General features: G+C 42.6%; 1 protein-coding gene across 5 annotated transcripts in view; it reads left to right on the top strand.

Moving 5' to 3' along the window:
* The window catches only part of LOC308333725 (rho-associated protein kinase 2-like), a 42,630-nt gene that overhangs the window by 1,625 nt on the left and 21,355 nt on the right, over nt 1–19,650 (top strand). For all 5 annotated transcript variants that reach the window (XM_080790192.1, XM_080790191.1, XM_080790188.1 and 2 more), the window contains exons 2-11: nt 5,506–5,587; nt 6,122–6,222; nt 8,739–8,876; nt 9,014–9,274; nt 10,132–10,276; nt 11,047–11,185; nt 14,055–14,146; nt 16,806–16,965; nt 18,569–18,656; nt 19,326–19,405. In XM_080790192.1, the coding sequence (XP_080646318.1) occupies nt 5,506–5,587; nt 6,122–6,222; nt 8,739–8,876; nt 9,014–9,274; nt 10,132–10,276; nt 11,047–11,185; nt 14,055–14,146; nt 16,806–16,965; nt 18,569–18,656; nt 19,326–19,405 (1,286 nt within the window). The remainder of the gene's footprint in view (nt 1–5,505; nt 5,588–6,121; nt 6,223–8,738; nt 8,877–9,013; nt 9,275–10,131; nt 10,277–11,046; nt 11,186–14,054; nt 14,147–16,805; nt 16,966–18,568; nt 18,657–19,325; nt 19,406–19,650) is intronic.

Below are 19,650 nucleotides of genomic sequence, written 5' to 3'. Positions count from 1 at the left end.
TCGCAATGTTGCTGAAATCACAACTGAGGTCAGTGGGTGACATTTCACGACTTGCCCTGAGTCTACAAGACTGAATGACTCTTCATTGTATACCTGCCAGCAAACTGTCTATTCTGGGTGGTTCTGCATCATTCACAACTAAAGCAAGGCCCATAGAAATGTAACAACTAGCCCAGTGCTCTTCACTGAGAAACGGTGTGTTTGTTAATAGATAGTCTATATTCCTGTCACTGCAAAGTCAATCAACCCTGACTCAATCTTCAAAAATGCACAAAATGTCACATGCACATATGTCCTTCTCTACCCTGCTCACTGTGCTCAGTGTCACTTAAACAGCCTTTTATCTAGCTATACTATTCGACACCAAGTCTTCATCGTTCCTTTAAAAGTTTAAATCTTGACTGTACAAATGAGGAAAAAAATATATCGCCCTGAGGGCGAGAAGCGTGCACGCATCCGCCTGGGTGATGGCAGACTGCTGGGTGAGCGCTGGTGCTTTGTCATGGGGGGTTAGATCAACATGTGGAATGAATTCTGTACTGGCCATATATGGAGTGTGTCTTGAGTGTACAGGGTTTGATGAGGTCAGATCCACATATGGAATGTCAGAACAGGTCAGCTCCATATATGGAGATCTAAGGGTGGCAGCGGGGGTAGTATCTTGAGTGTACAGGGTTTGATGAGGTCAGATCCACATATGGAATGTCAGAACAGGTCAGCTCCATATATGGAGATCTAAGGGTGGCAGTGGGGGTAGTATCTTGAGTGTACAGGGTTTGGCGAGGGCCCAAGTGGGCCTGGGTCTTAATTTTCGAGCCTGTTAAGAACTGCCATCTTCCGGGCACGGCTACACAAATAACTTTGAGGCCAGGCCTGTCTAGAGTTTGAATGGACAGCTATCAGTCAAAAGGGAGACATCGAAGAGGAAGGATGGGTGGGGAAGGTTCAACATAATGTTAGAACAGGTCAGCTCCATATATGGAGATCATCAGGGATCTCCATATATGGGCATAACAGGGATTGTAGGTGTGACGTCACGAGGCCAAATGGACTGGCAACCATATATGGAGGCGTGACCGACATAATAGTTTGCAAGTTTTCATAGTAATCTGCAACCTTCGGTCGCAATTAATAACAATAATAATAATCTATATTTACACTCTCAGAGTTACTTTTTTTTATTTATTTTTTTATACTCTCAGAGTTACTTGAACACAGATGACAATGTATTTAGCCGTAGGTCTAACTCCAAACGGCACTAAATGGCCCCAACAATGATGCTGCCTAATGCAGGGAACCCCACAGGATGTTGAAGTCATATCCTGGAATTGACTGTCTGGAGATAAGCCGTAGTGACCTCACAGTACTATATCCTGTTTGTTCGCAAATTTTGTTGTATCAACAGAGATGGGGCTTTTATTTTGTTCTTTATTGTTTGGCCCTATAAAATGACACATTTCCAAAATGTTTCCTAAAATATTTACCACTAAATGTATTTTTTTCCACTATGAATTACTCACACTGTGAAGGCTTGATTGAATATGTAGAATTATCAAATTCCTTTACAGTGAATGAAGAAAATAAAAACAAAGAATAGAAGAAGATAGTTCGGAAGAAATACGGGTCCAGAAAAGCTTGATCAAAAATCAAGCTTTCTTCAAAAACACAGTTTTTTCACTGAACGTTTATTGTTGGCCAGGTCTCTCTGTGCGTGTGAACTATGCTCGTGTTGAACCCCCACACGCATGACCAGACACGTTCCTCTTTTTGTCTGGGCTCCTCTGCCTCCACTGGACACCACAGTGAAGAGGGACAGGAAACGGGCCCAGGGAGAGAGAGAGACAGACAGGGAGTGACACACAACAAAGGCTGCCTGGCTCGGGAATCGAACCCACGACTCGCTGCCAGGCAGTGCCAAAGCAACTACCAGTGCCTACCCAAATACCAGGCCATCGACGCCCCTCAAATAAAAGTTTTCTGCAACAAGCAGTGTTTCTAAATGCATCCCATGTTTATGATTATATGGTCCCATTTTCTAGTAATGATGATTCTAACTCCCTTTTCTGTGGAACGTCAGACTTCCCAGTAACTGACAACATTGACGCACTTCCGCGGGACAGTGCACAAAAGATTAGTGCAAAATCTTCACTTTGCTACATTCCTAAGTGCACATTGGAAAAACAAAGGAAAACAAAGGAAAAAGAAACAGTTCCCTCTTTTCCTTTGAATTTTACGAGTCAACAGTCTGTCTCGAGAGACTACTAAATAAATGCATGGTCAGGGACCACATGCAACACCTTCATGGACCACCAGTGGTCCATGGACCACCTGTTGAAAACCCCAAAATAAAGCATGAGTATTTTTGAGTTATTTCACAACTATAATTATATGGTATTATAAGCAGAATCATAAGTATGCTTATAATGCATTATAGAATTAGACATCATGGGATGCATAGTAAGTGTTACCACAAAACAAGTAATCCCAAGTATCCTTTATCCAGTCGTATGCTCAGTAATTTCATAACAAAATTCTGCTTTCATGCTGAATATTTAACTTTTAAAAATCACTTGCAATTGTCTCATGTACAAACCAGGAACGCGCCTGAGCATGTGTGTGGGGATCAACACGAGCTGAGTTCACACACGTGCACACGCTCGCCGCCCAGGTGTGTATACGTTGTTCGTGCACACCTGGGCTTTGAACAATAAACTTTCAGCAAAAAAAGTGCTTTTAAGTAATTACAATGAGGACGCAATACATTAATGGACTTTTGATAAAGTCACCAATTCTCTTATTTTTCAATTTCTATTCTTTGTTTTTATATTCTTCTCAAAACGTATGCAGCAGATGAGTCCAGATTGTTGTTTTTCTACCTTTAGTTTATTTTTTGAGGCAACCCCAACCTTTTAAAGTGTAAAGTGTATCCTGTATGCAGTCTTTAATAGTTATCTATTAAACTTACTTCAATGATTTAACAAATTCTCATGATCCTCAGTCAGCAGATCATTTCTTGGAAGATTAGGCTAAATCTATCCTTAAGGTTAATAACTCAAAGCTAATAACTACTAGTTATTAATAATACAATGGACCCATACTGTAGCCAGTTACAAGACATAAAACCCAGAGTTTGTACAGAGGTAATGTAGCAAAATCTAGCTGTATGTTCAGAAACGTTGCAAGGATAAACCAATTATTCAGTTTGCTCTTAGGGATCCTCTAACTGTGTCACTGGAATTAATTAAACCTTGGCTACTGCAGATATCCCTATTCAGTTCCAATATGACAGAATCAAAGTGAGTCTCAGTAGCTCCTGAGGGGGTTGGTACAGCATGTTCAAATCTGAAGCTAACAAAAAGTAGGATTAATAAATAACGGCTCACTGTTTCAGTTTTGATCGGTTTGGTTTATAAAACATGCAAGAATCAGTCATATTTGATTGCAGCCTTGTTTTCACTATGCTTCATTGTGCTCTGGATGACAATGATGATCATTGTCTCTGCCAGGCCGGACAATGAATGAATAATGTGTGTGGTCTTCTTAACAGTCTCCCTCTAACTAACGGTGATGAATGATGGTTTAGTTGAGTCGCAGGGCAGGCAGACACCAGGCAGTATCACACTCGAATTCTACAGCTTATCACACACACACACACACACACACACACACACACACACACACACACACACACACACAGAGACAGACATGACGTGACCAGAAGATATGAGAAATTAAAATAAATAAATAATGATAATAATAATAATGATATTATGATAATGATACTAACAGAATGAGTAGGAAATCAACAGAGGCATGTTGTGTCATTGTGCACAGGCGTCAGTCTATCTGATAAAGTATTTGATGGCCATGGCGTCAAGTGTATCAACAAATGTATTTACTGGTCAAGCAGATAAATGTCGGTCCTTATCATATAAACATAACAATACAAAAAAGTAATTCACCCCACCGTGTATTATGTATATAGACACACACTTCCTGTATTTTCTGAAACCATTCATGTGTGTCAGATGTAACTTCAACAGAAAACTAATTAAAAGGTGGTCTCTGCATGGCTTCTGGACACACACACACACACACACACACACACACACACACACACACACACACACACACACAGCATGCGCAAAAGGACCCCAGTGCTCGTAGAATTCCCACTAAAGTCTGAACCCAGTCAGATAAGCTGTTTGTCCCATTATAGCCTCTGAGCTCCAGGTCTATTTGCACATGGCTGCTCCAGGGGAGTTCTCTCGACTGCTGGCACACTCTATTTATATAAAGGTTCAAAATTGTTCCACATGCCTGGTTACTCCACCCACTCACATGGCCCCAGACAAACAGACACTTCTAACCTGATTGACTTCACTTGACCGACCACATTTGTGGAACTTGTGGGGTGGCACAGTACATCCCTATCAACCCCCTCGCCAGCCTCGCACATTAGGACTGGGATGACATTTTGATTGTATGTGAAACTCCACACCACTACTTTAAGCACCGATGACATTACTAAGGCCTCAGCGTTTTAGTCTGGAGATCAGCACCACCTTTCTGTTTGTGTTCAGGGAGATGGACTGTGTGTGTGTGTGTGTGTGTGTGTGAGAGATATGAATGAAGCATCTCATTTTAGAGGGGGACCCGTAACATACAGACAAGATGTGTGTGTGAAATGTTAGAGCACCTTTATTAATCCCTCAAATTCTGCTGTCTCAGTCTTTATCCAAGTGTCTTGCTCAGGGCCACTTCAACTGTAGCATGTGAACCAGTGACCTTCTGATTACCAGATGAAATCTCTACAGTCTACACAGTACCCACAAACTACACCCTGGCCTAGGCCACGACCGCCCCTGCCCTGATACTGTAGATATGATAGACCACAATGTAAATGGTCTGGGCAAAGTCTGTGTCATCATGTCATGTCACTGTGAGATTTGTTTTTTTGAAGGATGATGTTGAATGTTCTACTGTGTTTTTACATGCCCTCATTGTCCCCGTGTCACTTCCCGAATATTCTCTACCATCCACGTTACATTTCACAGCACCCTGTAACTTAGCATTGTAACAGAATGGAGGGCATAAAACACCACAAAACATCACGTTTTCCGTTTTCTTCAGTGTCAGTTAAATTTAAGTGCGAGGATTTCCAAAGAAAATCAATTTGTGGTGGTAGCTGCAGGCCACAGAGACCTGGTATGGGTCCAGTGGTAAATATGTAATGTCAGCCTGATGAATAGAGTAATGAAACATTCCATCAAGCCCTATGTTAATGCTGTGGTAAAATAATTGATTTGAAAACCTGTCTGTAGATCTGTGGTTCTGTACTTTATTTACTACAGTAGTTATGGTTTATCTTAATATTGAGGCCAGATGGGGAGGCAAACTGAAGTGGTCTTCCTTTTAGGCCCATATGCTCTTGAGGAAATCCTGGAAGTTCAGGGAGTGCATTAAGTGTATTTACATTCCTAACTTTCATTTTCTTCCTTTCAGGACTCCATGAACGCTTTGGCCCTTGATTTGGACTACCCCACCCTGCGGAAAAACAAAAACATAGATGCCTTCCTTAACCGATGTAAGTAATACTTGAAAACTAGGCAAAGTGATCACATGAACAACAACAACTCCCTGTCTGAAGACATGTTTGTAGAAAGGGTTTAAACTAAAAGTCTTAGAAGCATCTAATGGCCTGGTAGATTAAAAACACATTCACTCTTCCACAGCTTTTTATTATCTCTACTTAATGCAGATAAGTAGATAATATTGCCAGTATTGCTGTTATTTCAGTCAATTCTGTCCCCAATACTGTATTGTCATTTTAAATGCATGCACATGGTCAACACTGAAGCCACAATTGCCAATGACGTTTTGCTGGTACTGTAGATCTGTCAATTCTGCAGTAAAGGGCAGTCCTGACTTAAACTATTTTTTTTAAGTTACAGTAGTTTCATTGCAGTGCACATTTGGGTCAAACATTGGTGTCAGTCTCTTCTATGACCTAGTTTTAAATAACTGACCCCACAACATTGAACCAAAATGGTACAAAGCTTGACCTTTATGTTGGCATGGTGACCCGCGTGACCTCTGTGTTTTTGTTCCTGTCCACCAGATGCGAAGGCAGTGGTACGGCTACGAGATCTTCAGGTGAAACTGGAAGACTTTGACAAAGTCAAGTTGATTGGGAGAGGAGCGTATGGCGAAGTGCAACTGGTGAGATGATTTTCCCTTGGTTAACAGGATGTAAAGTGTGGTCCCACATACAGTTTGTTTTCTGCCCCACTCCCTTTTGGCAGCAGTGAGGCTTGCTATCAAATAATAGTATAAATTAGGCTTTAGGTTTATAGGTTATTCGAAAATCTGTGACATCACTAGGTGTTATAAGTGATCGTTTGTGACATCACTAGGTGCTGTAAGTGATCGTTTTTGGTTAAACCAAAACATTTTTGTCAAAAAGTAAGTGCTTTTCTTCAGTTAAAATATGGTATATTCTGATAATACTCATTGCTATAGAGTGTTTGTTCAATAACGGAAGTGTCCAGGTCTCTCCAGCTGTTTATTTAACAGAAAATGCATTTTCAGATCAGGATACCAATTTGATCCAATCAGGATAGAGAACACAAAAAAATGGGTACTCTCTCCTGATTGGCAGCAATTTGTCACCTACGAGCTGGAGAGATGGTTCGAGAACAAACACTAGCAATGATCACTATCAGAATATTGAGTTTTAACAAAACACTTTTTTATTTAACCAAAGAAATACCCTACCTTTTAAAACTCCACATTCTGATTGTTGTAATTGCTTTAGACTAGAGTGTTTTCTCAGTAACGGGCGTCTCCCTGTCTAAACAGAAAATACATTTTCGGGTGGGTCACCACCAATTCCATCCAATCGGGAAAGGAAACCCATTCAGCAGATTCAATTGGATATTGTTTCGCTTAGAATTTTGCCTGCTCATTTCTTTGTTTGATCACTTCCAATTTCACGTGTCTCTCTCTCCTGTATTCTGTTTCTCCTGATATTTCCTGTTTACTAAAGAGCTGGGGAGACGGTGAGACATCTGTTACTGAACAAACACACACAATGATTACAATCGATAGAGCATTTAACACTTGCACCACCAAGTATTCAAATATATACATTGTTTTACAAAAAATTGAAACTCTTGCGGGAGCAGAACTTAAACATTGTGGCATGGCTAAAATCGAATGTATGCACTATGCAGTAACTTATAGTGTTTAGTGTGTAATAGTAGCTTGGCTCTGGCCTCTGTTGTGTGCATAGAGACACGTTTAGACAGGCCCAGTTCGTGACAGAGGAAGGGGGTGGTTTTGTGTTTAAAGTGTTAGTGTTGTGTTTGTGTGTGTGTGTGTGTGTGTGTGTGTGTGTGTGTGGGGCGGGGGGGGGGTGGATCAGGGGGCCAGGGGCTCTGTATGTGTCCAAATCTTGTGTAAGCACGTCTTTCTTTGGGCGTGTGCCTATTATTATAAGATTTCTGTTGGTATCTCTGGTTCTCCTTCAGTTAATCGATTTGAAATCCACTGGGATAGGCAAATACATACTCCATTGTTATCCTTGTATCATGAGCATCATTTTGGGCATGTGATTATAATAATAGAAATGTTTGTTTTTTTCAAAACATGTTAAAAACTAGCTTATTGAGTTGTTGATCAAAACTAGCAGCTCTGGGGTGGCTGCTGTTAGGAATAAATCAACTCCACCTTATCTATTCTTCCTTTGGAACGTGAGAAACCTCAATCAATCACCCAAAAGTATTCTCTCTAGTGAGCCTAGAGAGGAAAAGACCTTAAAAGAATTTTCACACAGACAACCATGTAAAACAATCAGATTTTTAGTGATCAAGTTCTTCAGGTTAAGCGTTGTACAAGAAATGTCAAGGAAAGTAGGAGAGAGAATTCTCCGTACTGTAAGTGTTCTGAACCTCCTTTCACATCATTTTGCACAAACAAAATACAATACTGGAAAACATGTCATAGATTCAGAATTCAGTTGTCACATTTCAATAGGTCGAGAAGCCTCATCAGAGTAAGGTGTCATCAGGCGGTCATGAGCGTCCGCTAGTCTGAATCCTGTTTTTTACTTTAATCACGTTCAGTGATTAGGATTCTGTTGTTGACGCTTTATCTCATGGGGTGAGAGTGTATTTTTATCCTCATCTTTATGTTGTTCTCCATTTTTAATCAATCTGGAGTGGGTGACAGCTGATAGAATTAATACACATGCAAATATTGATATGACATCACTGGGTGACAGGGCAGTCCTGTCCACCAGATACAAGAATATTTACAAGGTCTTTTTTAACATAGTAATAATATGTGAACATAAAATATGATACAATTAAAACATCAATAAGAAAATACCCATCAGCTGCATGGTGACTCATACGGGGACCTGGGTTTGAGACCCTTGTCTTGTCTCACTTGTCTTGTCTTGTGTCTTGTGTCTGGTCTTGTCTCTTGTCTCTTGTCTTGTCTCACTTGTCTCTTGTCTTGTCTCTTTACACTTTACACAAAAGGCCAAAAAGAAAATATAAAATAATTAAATAAGCTACAGGCTGAAAATGCATTGTGAGGTAGATCGGATACTTGGCTCATTTTGAACATTTTTTAAAGTATAAAATAAGCTTAAGGGGTTAATTGCACCACTGTGCTGTTATCGGTATTTGCATGCTAAATATCTCGTTTTGCTTCGCCCTTCTCTGCTGTAGGTGCGCCACAAGACCTCTCAGAAGGTTTACGCCATGAAACAGCTCAGCAAGTTTGAGATGATCAAACGCTCCGACTCTGCGTTCTTCTGGGAGGAGAGGGACATTATGGCCTTCTCAAAAAGCCCCTGGGTTGTCCAGGTGTGAAAGACACACACGCACGCACACACACACACACACACACACACACACACACACACACACACAGCGACACACACACACACACACAGCGACACAGAGCATACTTCGCATGACATGCACGTTTGTTCTCCCCCTAGCTGTGCTGTGCTTTCCAAGACAACAGCCACCTCTACATGGTGATGGAGTTCATGCCTGGTGGCGACCTAGTGACCCTCACTATGAACTACGACATGCCAGAGAAGTGGGCCCGCTTCTACACGGCCGAGGTGGTGCTGGCGCTGGACGCCATCCACTCCATGGGTTTCATCCACCGAGACATCAAGCCGGACAACATGCTGCTGGATGGAGGCGGGCATCTCAAGCTGGCCGACTTCGGCACATGCATGAAGATGGACTCGGTGGGTTGGGCTTTTGATCTCATTCTGGTTGGGGCAGTTAATCAAACTACTCAATTTAACCCATTAATCCACTATACATTTTTAGCTGAAATAGTCGGATCTACACGCTGCCTGCGCTGTGAGTTTATAGATGTAGCTGTTTTCGCTACTTTTGTGTGACGCTGTTGTAACAAAGTATTAAATAAGGTGTTATTAATAAGGTGGTTTAATCAATTATAAAAATCTATCCGAATTCCTCACTTGAATTAATTGATATATATTCAAAGAAAATTGTTGCAGCCCTAACATCAGGTCACTTTAACTTTCTTTCTTTTTAATGTTCACATTTGTCTGTACAAAATGCTAATTTATATGTCTGGCATGGTTCTTCTTGAAACATCTCCTGTTGAGCCCAGTTCATGTTTATTGTGCTCCATTGCACCACCAAGTGTTCAGATTGTGAATTGAAGCATGTCAAGGCAGAGCTACTGTATTGCATCAGGTTGTTTTTAGAATACCAAAGATGCCAGCATCAGGTTGTTTTGAAAATACCAGGGATTATTTGTTTGTTACCTACAGAGTACAAAGTTTCAGGAAGTGATTTATCCACTGTTCATTTTACCAGTAGGAGTTTTTCATAATGGCTACTTAAGCATTCATTGGTCTTAAAATCTAATATACCAGTAAACATGGACATGGACGTAATTTGTATCCATTCTGAAGAAACACGTTAGAATGTCTGATAAGACAGACCTCTCAACTTAAAGAGATTGTATATTCGTAGTGATACCGTACATTTTGGTTTCCATTTTGCTTTTTTTGTATTGCCCAAAACGTCTCCAAAACGTCTGCCAACAGTTTTTCTTGTCACTTTATAGACTGGTATGGTGCACTGTGACACAGCAGTGGGCACACCAGACTACATCTCCCCTGAGGTGCTGAAGTCCCAAGGTGGCGATGGCTATTACGGCCGCGAATGCGACTGGTGGTCTGTGGGCGTCTTCATTTACGAAATGCTTGTTGGTGAGTAAGCTAATGTCCGTCAGGAGATTCATGCATTGCATTTGCCCCTGTTTGTATCTCTGTCCACAGTTTCTCACATACTACTAGAGCACCATTTCTTGTGCACGCTGCCAGCAGACCAATATGTCCTTATAATTCCCGAGTCTTTTTCAAATTGGTCAATGACAACTGAGACTGTCACTTTTGTGAATTCATAATTGCACTGAAATCGTCCCTCCAGCTTATTCGAAATGCGTCCCATGCGGTTATGGCCCGGATCTAGCCAAACGGGACCCTGTCTATCGTGCAATTTGGGTCTTTCTTTACTACTTAATAACTAGCCAATTACAATGCTCCTGTTCTTCCATCTTATAGGAAGGAGCTGTACCAGCCAATCTCGGATATACGTAGATGCCGGCACAAGTCCATTTTAGGTTGTCAGCTAAATATATGGTTAGTTAATCAAACTGACAACATATTTTAGCAATTTAGGTGTTTAGAAGATGCTCTTATCCAGAGTGACTGACTTGAGATCAGAGTAAGCTTGAACTTGTAAATATTCACCCAAGAAGAGTGCAGAAACAACTATATAGTCCCTCAAAGAAAAATACCATGTAAACGAATGAACCCATAATCTGACTTGCTAGGTGGAAAAGAGCTTCCTTGGGTTAGGCAGAGGACTGAATCTTAAAAAGAGGACTTAGCGGTGGATAGTGAGCAGGAGAAGGCACATCAGAATTAACTTTATTGACACAATCCTCTTCTACGCCTTTTCTCTCAACATTGTGCAGGTGAAACGCCTTTCTATGCAGATTCCTTAGTGGGAACATATGGGAAGATCATGGACCACAAGAACTCCCTTGAATTCCCAGATGACATGGAGATGAGTCAGGATGCCAAAAACCTTATCTGTGACTTTCTGTCTGACAGGTGCGTACCTACTTACTTACTTATATTAGTCCTCTTGCACTTCAGGGCGCGTAGAGCCAACCATAGCCACCAGGTCTCTCCATCTGGGTCTGTGGTTGAGCTTGTGCCAAAGTCACGTTACATGCTTTAAGGTCCTGGGATATTACATCCAGGCTGCGAGGCGAGATGCTGGGATCTGTTGGGATTGCTCTCTTAAAGTCTGGTTAGTGACATGCTACGGCACCAGGATGGCACTAATGAGCAGTTTCACAGTCCCTCAGCGTGCTGCAAGGTGGCAGTCCCACCAGCTGACTAGCCATCGCAGGGCATGGTGAAAATAAAACTGTTACAAACACAACCATACAGGTGCGTACAGACAACTGAATAATCAGACACAGCTGCCACTATGCGACCTACATGCTTCCTCAAAGTCATATATCCTTGTGAACAAAAGCAAGGGCTCCCAACTCACTTTGTAATGCTCCAGGTAGATTTATTCACAATCACTGCTGTGATTGTGAATAAATTAACCTGGAGCATTACAAAGTGAGTTGCGAGCCCTTGCTTTTGTTCATGATATCTGTTAGTTTAACAGTTTGGCTCAGCACCAAGACCGGGGGATGTGCGCTACTTATTCTCATATATCCTGTTGTCCAGGGTTTAAGTACTGAATGCTGTGGGTTTCTGATAAATTGTTCCATGATATGCATTGTTTTCTGTGATACAAGCTACAGTAAGTAGGTGAGCTGACACTCCTTGGACCGCAGAGAACGATTTTGAACGTAGCAACAGTGTGTGGAATGTTGAGGAGCCGGTTATCAGTTAGGCCCCGGCCATGGTCTTTATTAAAGTTAACCACTTTAATCGTATATATTTCATTGACCAGAGTCACAAGTCTATACTTGGTACCCGCCTGAAGTATCAGTTTGGTATTGGTGTTAGTACACTGTCAGTAGTAAAGTTGAGGAGATGAAGTATCAGTAGTATTGGTGTTGGTACACTGTCAGTAGTAAAGTTGAGGGGATGAAGTATCAGTAGTATTGGTGTTAGTACACTGTCAGTAGTAAAGTTGAGGGGATGAAGTATCCGTAGTATTGGTGTTAGTACACTGTCAGTAGTAAAGTTGAGGGGATGAAGTATCAGTAGTATTGGTGTTAGTACACTGTCAGTAGTAAAGTTGAGGGGATGAAGTAGCAGTAGTATTGGTGTTAGTACACTGTCAGTAGTAAAGTTGAGGGGTTATATTCAGGGTCAGTGGCCCGTCCCTCAGGTGGAGACCACTTCCTGTTGTCATTAGACGCTCCGCCCCCGTGGAGGGCTCAGTCAGACACAGGCCCTTTTTGCTTCTGCACAGAGCGGCCTTTCATTCTGCGTCACTCAGTTTATTTACACTCTTGCTCACCATTCTCTCACCGCGCAGACATACTCTCAAATGCAAACGTGCGTGCACGCACACCTTGCCGACTGCACACACACACATGAGGTTTACCCACAACATCTGTTCCTAATGCCCAGGCTTTGATTTGTTTAAAATAAAATACGGGTCAGGGGGGAGAGCATTTTCGGAACCTCTTAAGCCATGCTGCTTTGTATGACAAAATGTATAGCAAAAATAGACGATCTACAGTATGACAACACCTCATTGTGATGCATTGCTATCTTTGAATTTATTTATTCTTTGAAGAAATTGAAATATGTGATGAATGAAAAAGTTTGACAAATATGTCCCTTTTTTACTTTTTTAAATTAACCGGTTGTTAAATTATCAAACAATCAGACCAGAAGCAGGATAAAAAATATTCCCACTGGCGATAAAATGAATGACATGGGGCGATATCAATAGCAGAGGAATGGATTTCTTCCTCCATTCCCCCCCCAGCAAATTGAACCTTGCTGACGCCCAGTCGCCCACTCTAGCTGCTATCCCTCGCTGACTCATCACTCATTCCAGAAGCCGCTGCATCTCTTCTCTGGGCCAGAACTCCAGCCCAGCCTCCCATGTGTTTCTGATTGCTCCCAGTTTGCCATGTTCTACTTTATAAAAAAAATGAAATTACAGTACACTTTGTGCCATTTTCCATTTCTCCATCTCCCTGTTCTCTGTCACTCTCTCCGTTGCTCTCCCATAATTCCGGGCAAGCCTGGAAGTCTGGCGTGGTCTTAGGTTCTGTTTTCTACAGGGCTGAAAAAACCTCTTCTGGCCTCCCCTCCCCATACTCCGTCTCCCTCCCCTGCCTTCCTCTTCCTCTTGGCTGGGTCTGGAATGTCCCACACGTGGCAGGCCCAAACTGCCGCACCCCTCCAGCTCTGTACGCAGTGGCAGAGCAGGAATAAGAGTGAAGAGAGAGAGAGAGAGAGAGAGAGAGAGAGAGAGAGAGTGTGTGTGTGTGTGTGTGTGTGTGTGTGTGTAAGAGAAGAGTGTGTGTAGTGAGAGAGTAGGAGGAGGAGGTAGGGAGGGGTAAAGTGCAACCCCAGCAGTGGTTGTAGCTGCACAGTGTGAGTCTGTCGGTCAGCACTGTTGATGTGCTGTCCCATATACACTGGTCCCTGCTGCCTCCTTCACCTGCGTTAGTGCTCTTCTTCCACCTCTGTTCTCCTGGATCTGTATTATCTATTATCTCGCTGCCCCTTGCTACTCCCTGGCCAGAGGAGGAGGAGGCCCTGAGGCGTGTCCAGTGTCCACCCGCGGTCATGTGGCTCTCCACACTGGTCAGCAGAGGGACTGTGGTCAGTGCCTAGTGGCCAGTCCGCAGACTGTGTTGTGTTGTGTGTTGTTTGTGTGTGTGCACGTGCATGTGTGCGTGCGTGTGCGCACAGGGGGTAGGTGGGGGTAGAGTGGTGCTTTGTGCTAGCGAGTTCTCTGACCACTCCGTTCCGTTGCTATGTACAGGGAGGTGCGTCTGGGTCGCAGCGGCGTGGATGAGATCAAACGCCACCCCTTCTTCAAGAACGACCAGTGGACATTTGACAACATTAGAGAAAGTAAGTGTATGCGTTTAATGTGTAATATGTATGTAGGCACTAGGCAGAGCAGGAATAAGGAGGGAATAAGAGTGAAGAGAGAGAGAGAGTGTGTGTGTGTGTGTGTGTGTGTGCGTGTCATTCCTATTTTATTTTGTATTTATTTGAAGTTACGGTTGAGTTGGAAGTAAGCCCACATAGTTCTGAAAGTATTTTCACCTCTAAGCCCACTGTCGTCAGCATATATTGCATGCTTTTTATCATTTTGATCATTTACAGCGTCTCACGGCATGACTTATTTCTATCTCCAGAGACATTGCGCACGCAGTGTGCATACAGTATAGGCTGCATATGCCATATGATCACCATATGTGTGCACTACATGATGTCATGATATAAAGTTAGATATTGTGCACAGCAGTAGCGCACATGATGCAACATCCCTGCATGATAACACCGCATCCACAAGTATATGTGTAATATGAGATACAGTAAATCTTTAGGTAAATGAACACCCTTTTTGGGCTGTGTAGGGAACTAAGATTAAGCTCATGACACAGACACCAGGCATATACAGTAACAATTGTCAGTGTTAAATTAATTTTGTAACTCTGAGATAGTTATATAGTATACCACAGGAATATACAGGACACATCGTTTGTGAGGTTTAGTTTCAACTCCTCTGGCTTGTGCCAGTCAAGAGTGGCAGGTTGTATGTGGGTCAATGTTGCCATCCTATGTAATTCTATGGGTAGAACATGGCATTATGGGGCCCCCATCACGACACCAGCCATACTAAACCTGCGTGATCTTTCTTTAAATATGCCAGTTTGTTTTTAGTATGCCATGTTCCGGTTTTGTGGATGGCATCCATTCACCATCTGGTGCATTTAATTATATTTTTGTATACTTTACTCTGCACTTTCTTACTCTTTTACTTGGTACTTTATAATTGCACGCTGTGACCTGAATCCTTGCTGAGACTACCTTCTACAGAGGAAGATGTTGAGGAATAAAGAGTGGAATTCAAACAGGACCTCTGTCTCTGTGCATAATCACACGCAGGCTCCTTTCCTTGCTCTTTCCTTGCACACTCAGTCACTCCAGCATGATGTCTATACGATTGTCACATATTTCAGAAGGTCACCAATTTCACCTAGTGTGAGTGAGCAAGTGGCAGAGATTTGGGGTATTGGAATTTGGCAGTGCGTTTTAACAGCAGGCGAGCATCGGCCGACACATCGCCTAATCGGCCAGTATCGGCCGAAAAGATGATTTTTTGATCTTTCCGGGCGACGTTCCTCCGCCCACTTTTCGACTATCGGCCGTTCGCCTGCTATTGGCGGTAGTCGCCGAGTCCCTTAGACACATAATGCACTTCCGGAAAATTCGTCTGGCTGTCGCCCGCTGTTAAAACGTACTGTTAGTCTCCGAGTCTCTTCTCTCTCTCCCCTTCACCTGGCTCTGATTAAGACGACAGACATAACTTCTGATCAGTGCCTGGTGGTCTGGAACTCGAAACCACTACTGTGTCACGGCTGTACTTCTCAAAATGCTATTGCACACACACACACACACACACACACACACACACACACACACACACACACACACACACTCACACTCACACTCCCTCCCAACTGTCTAGCTCCTTTGCCCCCAAAAGCTGAGCCCCATTCCCCTTTCCCAAAAATAAAGCTCTGGGATGTAGGAGCGCATAGGAGCCAGTACTCTGGCCCGCATTGGAAGACGAGAGGGAGGGATGGATGGATGAATGAATGGGGTGCCCCCCCAGGGTCAGGCGGGGCAGGGTGTGCGGCCCGTGTGGGTCGGCCCTAATGAGAGGGACGCCCAAGATCGAGGGTTGCTCCCTCTCTCTCACTCTCACTGTGGCTACAGCTGCCTGTCATTAGCAACCCGCTATCAGAGAGCATGCTGGGAAGTCGTGCCACAAGGGCCTCCATGGAGCAGCCTGTCTCTCCCTGTCTCACCACATTTTGGCTTTTTTCTCTTTCTTCTCCGCCGTTTGTCTTTAGTTTATTTGTTTCATTCCGGCGCATAATCTATCTCTCCGTCTTTGTCCCTCTGTGTCTTTCATCCACCATCTTGTGAATTGCATTTGGTACAGCGAAGAGATATGATTTGACACAAGCGTGATCAAACTTGTTTCACCTTTGACTCTGAATCGATGGTTTCTCTCTTGTTTGCCAATACTGTGCTATAAATGGCCAGTGCTAGTTTTTTCTCGGATTGGTTGTTTGACACATTGTTTGTCTGCCTGCTGTACAGGGCCTTTAAAAGAGTGTCTGCTCTGCAGAGGAGGGAGAAGGAACATACTCTGTGTGTGTTTAGGCTGTGCGTGTGAAAGGCGCTGTGTATGTAGGGCACAAAGCGGGTACTGTAGGTGGAAAGGAGTACTTTACGCCAACCTGCACAGAACAAATTTCTACCACCACTGCCCAAGTTGGCATAGCTTACATTCAGGAACACTGCTGAGGAATACATGTGTTTATTCAAGGTTCATAAAGTGTTTGTCAAAGAGGTGCTAATTGTTAACATCTCTTAATTGGCAGTGATTCGTTTTGGTCTTGACTTGTGCGGTTGATGTAATGCATCCTTTTTAACCAATATCTCTCTCTCTCTCTCTCTCTCTCTCTCTCGCTCTCTCTCTCTCTCTCAGCTGTGGCCCCAGTAGTTCCAGAACTGAAAAGTGACATAGACACCAGTAACTTTGATGATATCGAGGATGATAAAGGTGATCCTGAGAGATTTCCTCCGCCCAGAGCCTTCGTCGGCAACCAGCTCCCCTTTGTGGGTTTTACTTACTTCAAGGAGGATCAGTAAGTGTTTTGTTTCATTCTGTATAGCGTGCTGCTAGTATTTTGTTTTTTGTTTGTGCTGTACTCGGCTCATGCCTTGTTTGTCACAGCTTTCAAACCATAATTGCTAGTCTTGCATATTTTCTGTTCTTTATTTAGAACAAGTGTTACATTTGTTATCGTATCTTTTATAGACATTTTGTCTTTAGCAAAACCATAGTTTGCGTGTAGGGCACCATTTGTAAGAACCTCTGTGCTCTCAGGAAATGGGCTTAAGGTCATCGCCATACCTAAAGCCTCAAAGAGTTAATACGACATCACGCCCCTAACCTTAACACTGCCTTAAAGCAGCCAGACACTGTATGCCTGTCCCCACTCCACACTGCTGCCTTGTTCCAGCACCTCATGTAGTTTTGGCCTCTCTACCAGACTGGCGCCTCGTTCATGGCCATCTGTGAGTAAAATGGGGAACAAAGCCCACACTAAAGCATTGATGCTCTCTTATAGTGGCATATACTGTACCATAGATATCAGTGTATGATAGTAGTGGTGTCTCAGATGAAATTTCCACACTGTGATTCAAACGTTCGTCATACTTTTGTGTCCTTCAGTCGGCCCATGCCATATTAGGCCCTGGAGTTGTGGCAGCTCCTGAATCTTTTGTGCTATGCCAATAGTTGACGTGAGACCGTTATAACGGCTACCAACATCGGAAAGGCCATCAGTTGTGAAGCGGAATACCTTTTCTGAAAATAATTACTGCAGCAATTTGACCAGTTTTATATCTGTTAAAGCACAAGGAATCAATCACTATCTGCTAGTTCACAGAATATGCATACAGTTTAGCGTTTTGTGAAAAAATAGCAAATGGTATCGGCTCTCTTTTTGGAGAATGATCAAACTATGTTGTCCTCTTCTGACAAGTCTAGACTGGGTTTCTTTTTTCTTCTTCTTGTGGTGTTTTGTCGAGGTAAAACATTGCCCTGTCATTCTTTGGCTGACATAGATTGTAGTTTCATCAATCATCGCACAGTGTGCGATCACTGCGATGATACAAAATATACATTTTGTATGACATGGTGGATAATCATGATTTTACCTTTTTACCATTGCACAGTGTGACATAATGAAAGTTTAAGAATAAGATAGCGGTATTGGAGTTTGCAATGGTTACTGGGTTTACATTCTGTCTTCATTATGTAGTACCATCAGCTACTTTTAAAACAAAAAATAAAATGTCTGGTAATCACCAAACAACATTTGACATTTTATCTCATGGTCTTTCATGTATGCAAATAATCTTGCTTTTATTTTGACAAGCAAACATTTGACAAAAACATGTTTTTATTTGTGAGCTGTCAAAGGGACTGCTGAGGGACTATTTTATGTTTAACACTGTACATGGTCCCTTACAAATTAAATAACTAAATATTCCCAATGAAGACCTTATGGTATTGGGTAGATTTCAAATTCTTAAATTAAGAGGTTTTTGTTGCGTGTCCTTGGTCAGTGAATGGGCATGGACCTGGTTAGTAGGGAGAGAGACATTGGCATAACTTGTGAAAATCATGCTCAGGTAAAGTTGGTCTCATACCCACTTCTCTAATTCTCCCTTTCCTCTCAGGCTACTGAGTGCAAATAAAAGCAAAGATTCTGAAGACGCTGTGGATAGCTCAGAAAAAAAAGAATATTGCTCAGACAGTAAGAGAGAGGTAAGGTATTCCTGGCATGTTATAGGTTTGTAGGCACACAGTACTCTGAAGATGATGATTGATTTTTTCCCCACCGTACGTCATCAAACCGTGGGCATACGCTGCAAAATTCAGGACAAATGTTCTCAGATTGCATGATATTGCCATTTAACATGAATATAGAGTGGTCCTTGAGGGGGCTACAGGTGGTCCCCAGCTAAATGATGGAGAGTTGGTAACCAAATGGACCTTTATTAGATGTCTAACTCTTGAGAGTGTAAAATGAAACATAGCATTTTACGTTCTCAAGAGCTAAATTATTGTTAAACACCTGTATTAGGAAGTACACACAAATTATTCTTATTTTGATCGTTTCACTGTTATTTTCCCTGTTATCTCCCCTATGGGACCACATCATTACAGCATGGAATTGTGGACAAAATCTTATCCAACTTCAACTAACTTCTTTAGTTTTGGGTCTGAGAGGCTAAATTTCATCAAATGGTGGCCCGTGGCTCAAATGACAAATAAATAATGGGCTTTGATACGAAAACCACTGGTATAGAGAATAGATTGACCATGCCGTGATAACGAGGTTTGTTCTGTGTCATTAACCGATGATGCAGTGATAATGGTTTGTTTTCTGATGATGATGATAGTATATTGAGGTTTGCTCTGTGTATGTATTAGCTGCAGGAGAAGCAACGGCAGTTGGAGGATCAGCTCAACCATGAGATGCAGGCCAAACATGACCTGGAGCAGAAGAACAAGTATGGCTGAGTGTTGTTGACACCTTTTTTGAGTGGTGCTAGCCACTCCTATAACAGCTATGTGTGTCGCTGTTGCGCAGCCTAAGACACAGACACACACACACATACACGCCAGGGAGGCTTGTACAGTACAGTACAGTACAGTACAGTACAGTACAGTACAGTACAGTACAGTACAGTACAGTACAGTACAGTACAGTACAGTACAGTACAGCACCACTCACTTCAGACGGGTCTGATTCTCA

The sequence above is a fragment of the Protomyctophum bolini genome (genome assembly GCF_963924005.1).
Source record: "Protomyctophum bolini genome assembly, chromosome: 19".
NCBI lineage: Eukaryota > Metazoa > Chordata > Actinopteri > Myctophiformes > Myctophidae > Protomyctophum > Protomyctophum bolini.
The sequence above is the reverse complement of the archived record's forward strand: the minus strand, read 5'-3'. Positions and strand labels throughout refer to the sequence as shown.